Below are 14,751 nucleotides of genomic sequence, written 5' to 3' on the forward strand. Positions count from 1 at the left end.
TCAAAGCACCTTAGCATACTTCTTTCATAGCAGTTAGTTTCTATATTCAGTCCACATTCACTCAGCATCCATTCATTTTTAAGCCTATCCTTATTTTATCACATATTTAAAAGTACCTCATTCCCTTCGTTTTCAACTCACTTTTAGGTTCTTCATTACAATTCCAACTCTCACTTGCATAAAAAAAAAATGTAGAGAAGGGTGTTGTTGTACAAAGTCATTTTGCTCCTTTCAACAAACATAGATCCTTCACAAGATCCGACATACTTCCCATATACTAATTTCCTGTTGCATCACACAATCTGTTTAACATTCACTGCAAATCATTCCATTTTTTAGCCAACAACATGCAATCATCTAAGAAAAGTATGCATTTAAGGATCTCCAATCAACATATTTTAGTGACATCACATACATTCCTTACATGTTTATTCATAAACACCTTAAATAGCCAAAGACCCAATAGAAAACCTCATCATACTTAGTGCTTGGTGCTGAACAATTTGCTAAATATACCATGTATTCTCACACATAATTTACTTCTATGGTATGTTGCTTTAATTACATTCAGAACCAACCTTTAACTCTACAGTCAACAATAACATCATAATCAAACAAACCAACAAAAAAGGAATAATTGTCATCAGGAATAAAGAGGATTAAGTCAAGGAAGCTGAGAAGCAAGTCTCTAACACCACATTCTAACAACTTCTGTCCTCAGATCCCACAACAACATACCAGAAAGAACTACAGAAAATAATTAAATATTTTCTTAAGGATGTACAAGATCGTTTCTACATGGAAACCTGGTATCTTCTAACTATGTTCTAAAATACACAAGCCAGGCGTTCCTGGGCTATCCCATTGTCTCAAGCATTGGAAGAATCAAAACCATAATATCAAGTTTCATGGATTCCACGCTCAGATCTCATGCTAACAGCACTCCAGCTGAATGAGACACCACAAACTTCCTAAGAAACAACTCTGTAGGCAAATCTCCCTAACACTAAGGGCATTGAGGCACTCTGTACCAACATCCCCCACAAACTTGGGTCTTGCCATGCCCAAGCAATAGATCAACACGTGAAGAGTTCAGGTTGACTACTTTATTGCTATTCAATCTACAATAAAGGAATCTGTCCCAAACTCTCTTGGATAAGATAAGGTTCCATGGAGCTTGAGGGAGAGGAATCTGTCCTGGATCTTTTACAGCTGGACAACAATTCAAGACTTACTCTTTGTCTGATTTCTCCTCCCTGCTTGACTGAGCATTTCCCAACAGATCTAAAGCCATCAAAAACATCATCACTGATGCCAAACAGCATGTCTTGTCACCATCTATTTCATTTTTGGCAATAAACGTACCTCCACATCAATAGCACAACCATGGGGTAACACACATCTCTTCAATATGCCAACATCTTGATGGTGGATTTTGAGCAACATTATCTTAGTTCTTACTCTCTGAAACTCTTTCTTTACTTGCGGTTCAGTGATGACAATTTCCTCATTTGAACCCATGGAAACGAATCCTTTATCAAATTCTGTCATGACTTTAGCAACTTCCACCCCTTCAACAATCTCAGCCTAGATCTATTGCAGAAAAAAGTCCATCCCCTTTATGTCACCATTAAAGTACACAATAGATGCATAAACATCTGTTATACAGGAAATCTACTTATCACCACACATATCTTCAAGCTTCCATCCAGGACATGCCTTCAAATATATCATCTATACCAAGCTCTCTGCAACAACAGCATTGGTTTTGACCCACTTGATGGAGATGCTCAAATGATGGAACTAAATCAAGTATTCAGGAGACTGAACTATCCACCCAATAAGATTAATGGACAAATCAACAAGGCCCAATCAGTTCCCAGATTAGAACATCAGTGTTTATTTTAAGTATCCCTTTTTCAATGCTCTCATTTATTTATGTCGCACCTTCTATATAGAAGATCAAGGCACCATATTTCTTGCCTTGCATATTTCTTCTGAAACTCCATCATTGGTTCCTTCGTTCATTGTACTTAACTAAAGTGCAATTATCATAAACTTATGAATTTAACTTTTATAACAACCGTGACAAATAACAGCAATATTTACTGACCTACACTTCAGTTCTTTTATTCATAAATCTACACCTTCAGTTCTCTGGCATGTATTTATCAACTCCTCTCCACAAGATCAGTCTTATCTTCATTCACACCTAATTCCTTTTTTTTCCTCTTTATTTTGGTTTCATACCTACAGTACATAATGCACCTATCTTTATTTTGCTTCATTTCTTAATTCATGCTCTTTATCATTGATCTTTTTAAAGTTACAAATCACAATATTTTGTACCCTCAATAAGCTCATAGATTACCACCATACCCATCCATGCCTTTGCTCTAACATTATTTCAGCCAGTGTCTAGGTTCATACACAATGTAGGGCTTGCTGCACCATCGATCCATAAATCAATGTGCAGCAAACTGTGTTGGAATGGCATGCTGAGTCAAACCTAACAAAACCAAACAATGTCATGGCAATGGGTGAACCATATTTGTATGGATAATACTGAGCTAAATAAACATCTAAGCAGACATGACCCTGACTTGTTTTATATAAAGCAACAACTGGCCAAAAAACAGAATTCTAAACCACATTTAGGCAATGATTCCCATCTTATAGACCTCTCAACCAAGCATAGAAGGTTGCACATAGGAAACTGAAAGCAAGAATAACAGTATCTTCATCAGAAAACAAGATTGGAAATCTACATTGCTATTGACATAAACATTTCCATAATGACCTGTAAGGAGATAGCTTCAAATAAATTTTCATCCTGCTTTAAAATCCTGACATGAAGATAGTTCGGGCCCAAAGGCATAGAGGGCATCTGAGAAACTGGCCCTCTTCTGAGTAAAAGATTAGTAGAAGTAGGTCCTATTCATGAAAAGGGATTCAATCTATAACTGGGAATTGTCTAACAGCCCACAGCTGGTACCTGGATATGTTTCCATGGTTTGGTTTAATGACCCTTGAGTTCCTAGCAGCCAATGTTGGAGTAATGCTTGTATATTGGTCTACATTTTGGCTTTTGATCTCGGATTAAAGCTGGATATCTGTCTTTGGACACTGTAGAATTACCAAGTCTGGGCTGCAAACATTCCTAAGACCACTGAATAGCAGCAAAGGGTTTTGGGAAACCAATATTTGCTTCCATCTAGTATCATACAGATTTTTGCAGACATGATCTAAGATTCCTACGGTAAATTCCTCGCTTCTGGCTTGAACTCCATAGTGAAGAACTGCTTTACCTCTGGGAAGAGGTCTGACCCATTTAAAATTAATTGTCAGTGCTGGTTGCCCCACAAGATCCTGCTCTTTCTAATGAACAGATTGCTTATCTGTCTTCCTTGCTTATAAAAGACAGCAGGTCTTCTACCTCCTACCATGGTGCGTAAGTGAATACATGCATGAGGCATCTTTACCTGGTTGTTTCTTATTGCTCAGGGGGTGGGAAAGATTGCTTTCGGAGATGTGAGAGAGCTGTAGTCAATCAGGAATAGACCATATTAGCTAAGCTACGTAAATTAAGATTCTTACCTGGTAAAAGGCAGTTTCTTAGGTGCCGTCTATTCTCCAAGTCTGTCAAGATACAAAAGGCCTATGGGAACCCCAAATCCTAGGAATGTTTCTTAGATCACCGATCATGCCTTCAAGCACTGAGTTTCAGCAAGTCCCTGAACCATTTGCACTGCTATCTATTTATTATAAGTGCATCGTACTGTTTATGATAAATGAAGTCATTTCTGGCAGCTGAAGGCCTTTCTGCACAGTGAGATTGGTGGGAAGGGACCATAAAAAAAACAGTGACTCAAACCATTTTTTTTATACCTCAATGGAACAGGGCAGAGAAAACGGGAGCTTTTGCCAGGGAACTTTTTTTATTAATCATGGCATTATTAAGATGTTCAATTATCAGCAGCCGCATCCTGCAGCAGTCTTACTGGCTTTGCCGTAGTTCTGTTCCACAAGGCTCAGGAGAATCATTATCGATTCAAAGCATCAGATGCCAAGCACTAGTTAATACTTGGGGAAGCTAGAACTGAAAGTGTGCATGGGAAAACACTTACTCATGACAGCAAAGCAAGAAGCAAAGGCATTTGTTGCCATCCGAGCATCATAATATGAGAAAAATCCAACTTGGCTTTTTCTACTCCGATACTGAAAAATAGTTGGACAAAATACAGAAATGGAGAATGAAGTGAATTTTTTTAAGGCACAATTAAAAACCCAGCCTACCAGCTTCTTTCAGTGTGAAATGGGTCAAAATCTTATATACCTCACATTAGTCTCAAGAGTGATGACAAAAGATGATTCTTTAAAGTACCGTTATTTTAATAATCTGAAATCAATTTCAAATTGTTTTGTTCCTAGCTGATCCAGAAATGCTGAATGGGATTATATGCTGGTCCTAGCGTTACAGCTCCTGCACTGTCACTTAAGAGATATGTAGAGTTGGTTCCAGGTTTGGGAGGTGTAGGAAGTTATCACCTAGCCCTCTCCCAGAAAAATGAAATATCCTAGGAAATATTGAAAAGGCATTCTCCCAACAGAGGGACAAAAGTATAATTTCCAGTTGGTGAAATGGGCTTCTTCTCATCCATTTTTAATCTCAAATCACAGAAGAAACACAGACTCTGCTTTATGTTAAGAGGACTTTTGCCTACATCCAAACTAGATCACATGTTCCCAGCAGGTGTTTTGGATCACAATTATCATAGCAGCTTACCAGAAGAGTTGAGATCCAAAATAACAAGAGGGCATCGTTTTCACTCTACCTGATTGAGAAATAGCTCTCTGGGAGACAAAAGTCATGCCTACCTTCACATGGTGGTATCAGGGACTAAACCAAGACCAGAGGTGATATTCTACTGGTTCGGACCGGATCCCCCAAACCGGTAGTGGAAATTGTGGGTGGCTCCGCCCACCCGCGCCTGGCTCTATGGCATCCCATTTAGGCCCTTTTTCATCAAAAATGCATGTGCAGTAGGATCTGCGCATACACACTCACATTTGCAAACCGGTAGGGTACATACTACCCCTGACCAAGACTTTAACATGCAAAACCTACCTGCCAATAAGCTAAAGCTTTTGCTATGTATCTCTTAATATGGTTCTCACTGTTTCTGATGTGCTGCCCTCTGTACCTTAGCAGTTGGCACCTGCTATATATGAATTTTTGCCCATGCATGATTTTGAGAGCTCTTGGCTTATATTGACAAAATCCAGCTGGCCCAATCATCTCTCTACCCCCGTAGTAGGCTACATAAATAAAAGGTGAAGAACTGCTGACTTAAATACCCTGCTTTATTTAAGTTTTCCTATTTGCAGGATATGGAGATGACTCTTGGCTCTGCCCATGTCTCCAGATGATTTCTACACTGCTTCAGTTCTTGCTGCAAGGAAAACGGAGGTATATTAACCAAAAGTGGTATGAAAATACCAAAGTTTTAAAACTGTTGTAGTGAAGATTCGTTTGCATTATAGACCTATCTAGTGATTATATTTCCCATTTGTCTCCTGTTCAACCACTCAGCATCATTCTATATTTCTACACTTTTTCTTCCCTATCAAATCATTACAAAAAATAAATAAATAACCGGTTAGTCAAATTCTTCTCCAAATTCTTACTGGTGATACATATAATTTTCTCTAACAGTCATCAGCTGAACCTGAACTGAACAAATGGTTCATTTGTTTGCCAGGGGACACAATTACAAACATGTAAGAATAGAGAGTCAATCTGGTGCAGATCCAATATTCAAGTCCACCCAGAGCCAGGGAAACTAACAGGTGACTTTGGAACAACCATTATCTCCCAACTTAATCTACCTCTTGGGTCCTTTGTTGGGTGGAAAGAAACATTAAAGGAAGAATGCTGCTGGGAATTCTCTAATGTCTTTAACTAGAGTCCTCTATTGTTGTCTGGGATATGTGTGTACCTGAGGATGCAAGCTGAGTCATCAGATGAAGGGCATATCCTGCTGAAAGCTTCCAGACAACATTATCTGCTATTATACCTAAGGGGATTTTCATGTATTTCATTTGCTAGGGTTTTTTCTATAGACATTGAAAAATCTTACACTTCAATGTGTGTGTTTTTTCCGAAGCAGATACATTACAAAGGCAAACAAGATTCACCATAGGTCACTGAACAGTATTTGTTGGCTTTCCAATTCCCAGCTTTCTTAAATCTAAGGAACAAACATGGACCTGGGAATTTGTCTTTATTTAAATGAGATGCATATTCCCAGAGGGGATACTTAAAGAATCCAGGGGATGGGCTTCTTCACATTTGTCAAATACATTTGCATCTACAAGAAGCACTGATGGCCATCTTTTTAATAGAAGATTAAACAGATCTACAGAGAATTATCCTAGCAATGTCTATCTATCCTACTGGCTAGATATAACCAGTTTCAGATTTAAATTTTCTGAATTCCACTTGTAAAAAATGGGAATTGGGGGTGCCACCGCACCCATGTTCTGCTTGAGGACTTCCAATTGGCATCTGCTGGTGACCAGATGCTGAATTAAATACACATTTAATTTGATCCACTGCAGCTCTTTTTACCTTCTTACTTCAACTTAGTTTTTTAGCAGCCAGATGCATTGCCTGCTTAATCTCTAGAGATTTTCAAGTCCTAACTTTATGTTTAAAACCCACACTTCCAGAGGAATGCCAGAGGTTTTTTTTTTTTCCTGGATTGGGCATATAAAGAATGGTATCATTCAACAGAGTTGGCAGACTCTTTCCAAGGTGGTCATCATTGGGGAAAAGAAAGCCATGGAGAAATAGAACAAGAAGAAGGATTTGATAGTTCCGGACTCAGACACATAGGACCAGTGAAGGCTACGCAGAAGGATCAGAATTCAATGGAAAGCGACATGCTTTGCAAGGAGATGTCCTCTCAATTCTTGGTCTCTCTACTTAAAATGATCTAGAGCTATGATGGCAAACCTATGGCACGCATGCCACAGGTGGCACACAGAGCTCTTTCTGCAGGCACGCCAGCTGTTGCCCTGGCCCAGCTCCAACATGCCTCCCACCAGCCACCTTGTCTTCAAGTCTTTGCCGTGCATGTGCAGGGGGCAGAGGGAATGCACAGGGGATGCGTATGTCCATGTGGGGGGGGCACATGTGCGGGGTGTGTGTGCTTGCATTGTATTTTAGGGGTTTACGCGCATGTATGCGCCCTCCCATGCCCTGTTTTGTGCCTGGAAATCCTTCTGCGCCAACTTGGACGCCAAAAATTGGCAAGGGGGGAGGGGCACATGCACGGGGTACATGTGCAGGGGGTGCTCGCATTGCATTTTGGGGGTTCATGCGTGGGTGCCTTGGGCACTTGGCACCAAAAAGGTTAGCCATCACTGATCTAGAGAATCAATGATCCCCCACTGCTGGTCTGGAGGATCCCCACCTTAAAACCCCTTAAAAACAGGGAAACAATGAATGATTCACTCATATATAAGCAGACATCGACTTATGACCACAATTGTGCACAAAATTAAGGCCTTTCTTAAGTGAATCACTGCAGTTGTTAAATTAGTCACACGATGGTTCAGTGAATCTGGCTTCGCCATTGACTTTGCTTGGCAGAAGGTCACCAAAAAGGGGGAGGGGACTCACAGGACCTCCGGGACACTGCAATCATCCTAAATATGAGTCAGTTGCCAAGGAGCCGAATTTTGATCGCATGACCATGGGGAAGCTGCAATGGTCGTAAGTTTGAAAAATGGTCCTAAGTCACTTTTTTCAGTGCTGTTTGGACAGTCACTGAACTAACTGTTGTAAGTCAAGGACTACCCATATGGACGTTGTCTTCTTCCTTAATCCGAGGTCACTGTAAAGTTGGGCCGGATTCTATGTGTATATATCATTTGCTTGGCGCCTGCAAAAAGTGGGATTAAAAAAAATCTAAGCCCCCACCCCACCCAAAAATCAAGTAACGTATTGCATGTATGAATGGAGTGCCACAGAGAGCCCTATTTTCCAGTTCTTCCTGTGACCTTAAAAAGAGAGTTTTCAGCAGCACTGAATTACCTTTTCACAGGACGGAACTTATTTTCTGAGGGGAAGGAAATGAACGAAGCAATATACATATATAAACATGTGAGATCCAAGCCTGAATGGTGGCCAATAGTACACCTACTGGATAGGTTACAAGGAAATATTCTTTCAGAGGTGTTATATTTATAATGGCCCATATGAATTATCAATACACATTTTGTTCTGGGTATAAAAAATATACTAGACTGGATACTGAGCAGAATCACCTTACAACATTTTGCCCACCAATTCTAATAATACATACCGTGTTTCCTCAGGGGCCACTGTGTGGCCCCTGAAATAAGTGCTTGGCCTTATTTTCAGGGAGGTCTTATTATTTTTGAGGTGCAGGAGGCTCTGAGCGTGGTCACCTCATACCTGCTGCTTGTGTTGAAATATTTTTGCGGAGGGCTCATTTTCTGGGAAGCAGGGTATATATTTATATATTTATAATATATAAATTGTGTGCCACTCTTTTGTTACATATGCATTGCCCAGACCAGCTTATAAGCCTTAAAGTTCAGAGCGCAATTCAAAAATGCTTAAAAGGCAAGATGAAAAGGGAAAGCTGCAGTGTGTGATAGCACTTTTGAAAAGGGTTTCAAAAATGTCTCATTAAAGTCACAAAGCCAGCAAAGGTGAACGATAACATCTTCTGGAATGTGGAGGGCTAGTGAAGCTAAAATAGTGCTAAGGCTTCCTCAAATGCTAAAGGATGATCTTTACCCTCCGGTACAACAATCCAAGAGATGCTACAGAAAATGGATCCTGCTGCACCTCTTTTGGGTGCTCTACCACCTATCCCCAATCTGTAGCTAAAGGTACGATGGTCCCTGCGAAAGAATACAGAAGATGGAGAAAGTATGCAAAGTAAAAACTCAAACAATTTCCCCCTTAGAACAGCAACAGACACTATGGGCACAGGGGATAAATACTGTCAGGTCTATCAGTCATTTTTACCATAATTCAGATATTGGAAGCAGAGGGTAGGAAAACTTCTACCTTCGTCTTGACTCTGTTCTCGCCACAATGTCAATCAAATGGTAGCCTTCCCAGCCTTATAAAAAGTTTGGGTACAGGATGCACACAAACGAAAACCCTCACTTTGGAAACTTTCAGGCCTGCGAAAGTCAGATTTGTGTCCTGAGAATCGTAGGGGTTGTATTCCAACATATCCAGGGAAGGCTATATAAGGGAAGGCCGAATGACAGCAACAGCATTAAACACAGGAGGGAACGACAGGTTCAAATCCCATTCTGTCATCCATAAAGGTCACCATCAGCCATCAAACTCATTCTGCCTAAACCAAAACCAGTGTTTATCAAATTTGGGCCCCGATGTATGGACATCAACTCCCAGAATTTCCCTGCAGGGCTACAGAATCCTGGGAGTTAAAAAGTCCACACATTTTAAAAGTTGCCAAGTGTTTGAAAAACACTTGTCTGATCCTTCATATCTGCCAAGGTGGTTTTGAGAAATGTATTTTGAGAAAGACCCTATGTTGTTGGAATAAAGGGCAGGGTGAAAATGATTTACAATGTCCTTCATCACAAGAAAAAGAAAATACTATCTCCAGTATGGGAAAAAATCCATTTAAAGTAGCCTTAACAGATCCACTGGTTCATTTGTAAATGACTTTTCAAGAATAGAAACCCTACAATGTGTTCAGCAGAGGGCGCTTTAGAGAGTTATTTAAAGAGAAACCTTTTTTCCCTTTTTTTAAAGTATGCCAGGCTGATCTAATCGCTGCAGATATGATCTTTTCTTTCTCTTTCTTTCTTTCTTTCTCTTTCCTTCCTTCCTTCTGTCCTTCTTTCAGAGTTTTAATAACAACCCTAGTACACTTTGCTTATTGTCTCTTAAAGCAACAGAGGGTTTTTTTGTCCCTTATTTCTCTCCAACCTCAATCCCAACCTCAGTGGCCTTCACCTTTTGGGGGGTTCTCACTTTTATTACATATTTGCTTTTTCTTTCTTTCTTTCTTCTTTCTTTCTTTCTTTCTTTCTTTCTTTCTTTCTTTCTTCTTTCTTTCTTTCTTTCTTTCTTTCTCTCTCTCTCTCTCTCTCTCTCTCTCTCTCTTTCTTTCCCTAATGGCTACCTTTAGATCCGATAAACTCACCATTTGGCAGGAGAGGAAATCTGCAACCCTAAGTCCCTACCTGAGTCTTCTGTTATTCTTAGGTCTATAATTTCTGCCCAAGTAACAAAGGATTTAAAGCAGTGTTTCTCAAACTTGGCGACTTTAAGTCCTGTGGACTTCAACTCCCAGAATTCCCCAGCCAGCTATGCTGGCTGGGGGATTCTGGGAGTTGAAGTCCACAGGACTTAAAGTCGCCAAGTTTGAGAAACACTGATTTAAAGGAACGGGAGAAAGCGATTTACCAATCCATACATTTTTAGGACTATCTCCTTCCGATCATAACTTTTACAAGGCCCGAGGAAACCAGTTCTAAACGAAGCGAAGAAAGGATCTCTGTCTGTACAACTAACGTCGGGTTTCTCTTAAGTTTTATTGCACTCCTTCGTCTGGCACAAAAATAAATAAAAAACACAACCTCCAACCTCTCTCTTAGACAGACTCACCCGGGCTTCGCGTTTTAACCTTCCTGTGGCTAAGGTAAAAAGAACCAGGCGAGACGATTCTTGAACTGAAGCACTAAATGAAACGGGACGTCTCGCCCGCATTTCTTCGGCAATCAAAACCGAACGAAGAGAGAAAAGGGGGACGCGGGGGGGGGGGGAGAAGGACGACGGCCGAAAAGCGCAAGGTGGTTGAATTTAAAACGAAGCCGGATTCAGGTATTGTTCTGTCTCCGTGGAGGGCGAAGAAGAAGAAAAAGAAGAAGGACCAGAAGCAGCAACAGAAGCGGCGGGGAGGGAGGGGGTGTGTGGAGAAACACCTCCCCCCCCAATTTAGATCCCAACGAAAAAGGCGAAAAATCAACTTCGCGATCTGTTTTTTTCCCCCCGCAAACCACTTCATCATTCCTACCCACCCACCCAACCTCCAGCCCAGTTTTGCTTGAGCTCGAAACTGAAAGGAAGAACTGGACGTGGACGGAGCTCAAAAGAAAACAAAAATCGCTCGTGGGTTCCTTCTCCTTCTCCCCACAAATCCTCCCTCTTGACATCTGGCCACGCACTCGGCTCCGGAGAAGCTCCGATGCCGGCGTGTTACCTGCACGGCATCTTTTTCTCCCCCTAGGGTAACTACGGGACCTCGGGGCTTCAGCCAGCCGGGCTAAACCTTCCCGAGCCCAGGCAGCTCGGGAGGAAGAGGAGGAGGAGGAAGAGGGGCTCCCATTTGTGGCCGAGAGAGCGAGCCCCGCATTAGAGAGCGGCCGGCGGGCGCAGCCCCCGCCTTGTCAATTTCATTGTTCCAAGCCGGCACCGCCGGGAGACTCCCGCAATCCGCCGCCGCCGCCGCCGCCGGGGGAGAAGGAGACCCCCCACGGGCGCTCGCGCTTTCCCCTCCAAGCCGCGGGAAGTGGGTGGTGGGTGGGATGGGAATCGCCTTCTAAGCGGGGAAAGGGAGATCGCGACGAACCCACGGGAAAAAGCCACCGTGCGCTCTCCCGGATCTGCATTCGCTCCTCCGGGCGCACATACAAAAGAGGGATCGGCGCCTCTTGGATCTCCTCGCTCCGTTTCGAAACCGGTTTCCCCCCCCCACCAGCTCCCGGGAAATCCAAAAGCAGCCGGCTGAGGTGTGTTGTGTGTATGTGGGGGGGGGTCTCCCCTCTCTTTCCTCGTCTCCTTTCGCTGCCTTCCCCCAACCCCTCTCTCTTTCTCCCCCCCCCGCCCCCAAGGAAAGCCGGCTATACCGGAGCGATCTCGAAAGCCCTTCCAGATCCGAAAGCTGCCCTCCTTACCTTCGTACATGGGAGCCATCGGTGCAAGGGATCCTGTTATTCATGGCAACGGAAGAAAAAACGAAGCAGGACTTCGGCTTCCAGCACCCCCCACCCTCCCCGCCGCCCCTTTAAACTCAATAGAAATCTGCCATCTTGCGCCTGTGCCTCTCCGTACAGCCGAAGCGGCCACCAGCCTCCTGCATCTCGCTTCAGTTGCCGGAGGAAGGCGGAGGGCGAGGGGAAGCCGCGGAGGGGTCCATCCAGGAGCTGCTGCTGCTGCTGCACCAGCCGCCGAAGGAGGAGAAGCAAAAATAGAAGATGGGCAGGGAAGGGGAGGGGAGGCGGAGGGTGGGAGGGAGGGGTGGGGGTCGTCGCCCAGTGAACGGGTCAAGTGGGGAGGGGGGGTGGCTGGAGGTCCCCCAGATTTAGGGGAGCGGGGGGCGGGGAGGGGGGACAGGAACGATCCCCCGACCTTCTCAGCTCAACATGTCTGTGCGTGTGTTTGGGGGGGGGGGGAGGGAGAGATTTCTGCAAAAGTTGCGTTCGAAGAGAGAGAGGGAGAGGGAGAGAAAGAGAGAGAGGGACGGGGGAGAGCCAGCGAGCGAGCGAGCAGAGAGTAGATGAGCAGCGAGCGAGGAGGGAAAGGGAGAGAGAGAGAGAGAAAAGCCCAGGGACTTTGCACATTAATCGACCGCCGATGGCATGGATCGCCGCTTCCCAGAAGAAGCGAGGGGAGGCGGTAGAGAGGCCCCAAACAAGCCGGCGAACCCCGAACAGCCCACGCCTCCCAGCTGCCGAGAAGGTGGGTGGAATCAGGTTTAACCACGCGTTTCAGTCAGGGGGGCAAAAGAAGAGGAGACGGCGTGGAGCGAGGAGAAAGAACGAGGAATTGGGAAATTTGCAGATCCCGATGGCCGGAGCGATCAAGAGAGATCTGTTTTTGGTTTGCAGCCAGCGGTTCCGACTGTACATGCCTCTTGGGGTGCAGAACTATCTTCGATCTTCTCTCTAGCTTCTTTCCGTTGCTTTTTCCAGGCCAGGGAGACGGATGCTGCTGCTATTTTTTTAACGTTGTTATACTTTATTAATTAAACACGAAACTCAGCCAACTGAACATTCAAAAATGCATCACAAATACCATTGACTGGTACTAATAGTTGATACGGGTTGTTGCCAGAGTCCTAGGTATCAACCAAGTACCTCCTTAAAATATACGATATTATTGTTGTTGTTATTGTTATTATTATTATATACTTTATTCCTTAAACATGAAACTCAGTCAACCGAAATTATTATTTATTATTTTAAGGAACAATAAAGTGCTGTTTTTCTATTGTGTGTAAAAATTCTCTCGCATTTTACTTTTTTAAATGTCTCATCATTTCTATTTTGGGCAATGAAGACCTTCATTTCAACAAGAGGGCACAGCAGTTGGGTTGCTTTATGTGGAGTAGAAAAATAAACTGAAGCGGGAGATTATCATATTCATTCAAAGTTATCAAAATTCAGATTTTGTCCATCAGCCTGCCCAATTGTTGGAGCATGCAACAAAAAAGCTAAATGTCTTTGACTTCCAAAAGGTTGCACATCCCAATAGTGCAAGATCTATCTTGCAATGCAATATGCATTTTGCAATAAAATGAAAGTCCCTTTCAAAACAAAAACTCTATTTCAATTTGCATTTTGCAATCTTCTTTGGCTGACAAAAGTTCTAAGATGTTGCCATTTTATTTTTAAATCTCTTCCCCTCATATCATTTGCTATAAGCATAGTGGATATTTAATGGGGTGCATTGTTTAGAGAAGCAATGTTGCTCTCAAAATATTTTGTTTCTCCTAGAAAATGCCACATCAAAACAGTGTTGATACATTGAGTGTGATGGGCAAGCGGTCCGCACCTTTATTCATTTTAAGTAGTCTATCTCTTTTCTCAGTTTCTGCCTTGGCACTGCCAACTCGCTCCTTCTAAGTTGTCTTCCAGACATTTCCCCATGTCTGCTGGCAAAACCCTTTCTTTAAATGGAAATTCACTCTATAGACAACTCTTGGGTATAGTGCTGACTTTTTCACAATATACAAATTGGCCCCAGGATCACCTCCCAGGGTGTTTTTACTAACAAACTCACTCAAATCAGTTGTTATCCACACTATGCTACTTAGGTAAACAGATATCATAACACAAGGGAAGATGAGTTCAGACCAATGGTATGTTTGTTCCACACTGGTTCTGTATACCTTCCCAAAACAATTAGGCAAAGAAGCCACTGACTAAATCTTAACCAAGGTTATCCTGCAACCCACTTAAATACATGTTAATTAAAGAGGTCAACTTTTTTCCCCAAAAGTTTTGCCTCCTGAAAAACGTTTGGTGATTATTATAGACCCCTTCAAACTGAACACAAATATAATTTCAGAATGACTGTATTATATAGGAATCTTGAAAAATATGAAATTAACTTTTAATGACCATAATGTATTTGATTGCATAATGTTTCTGACATGCTGCACGAATTCAGCAGAACTAAACATGTTTTGCTGCTGATTTTTGTTTGTATTCTGTGTCTGATGCATCTCACTGCAGTGTCCAGGACTGATGGATTCCATTTGCCCTGATACCATTTTTCAATTGTGGCAAAGTCCTGGTGAAACTTTCACCACATTCATCCTCACTGCTCCTAGATTTTTAGAAAAGAAGTCCAAGTGTGAATATAGAAAATGAATCTTCAGTGACGTTGCATTTCAAGGTCTTGTATGCTGTAAGAAGTTTGTCAACCAACTGAATATATTTTGA

The 14,751-nt window shown here is 42.6% G+C and overlaps 1 protein-coding gene across 2 annotated transcripts in view; it reads right to left on the reverse strand.

Annotated features, from left to right (window-relative positions):
• Positions 1–13,292, reverse strand: part of HIPK2 (homeodomain interacting protein kinase 2) — a 174,516-nt gene extending 161,224 nt beyond the window's left edge. The window contains exon 1 of one of the 2 annotated variants that reach the window (XM_081956646.1): positions 11,980–13,292. In XM_081956646.1, coding sequence (XP_081812772.1) covers positions 11,980–11,998 — 19 coding nt within the window. In that variant the 5' untranslated portion in view covers positions 11,999–13,292. Of the gene's footprint in view, positions 1–10,690; positions 11,027–11,979 lie in introns of those variants that run through there. The other variant, XM_081956647.1, reaches the window with a different exon arrangement.
• Positions 13,293–14,751: the final 1,459 nt, after the last annotated feature.

The sequence above is a fragment of the Natrix helvetica genome (genome assembly GCF_964273705.1).
Source record: "Natrix helvetica genome assembly, chromosome: 6".
NCBI lineage: Eukaryota > Metazoa > Chordata > Lepidosauria > Squamata > Natricidae > Natrix > Natrix helvetica.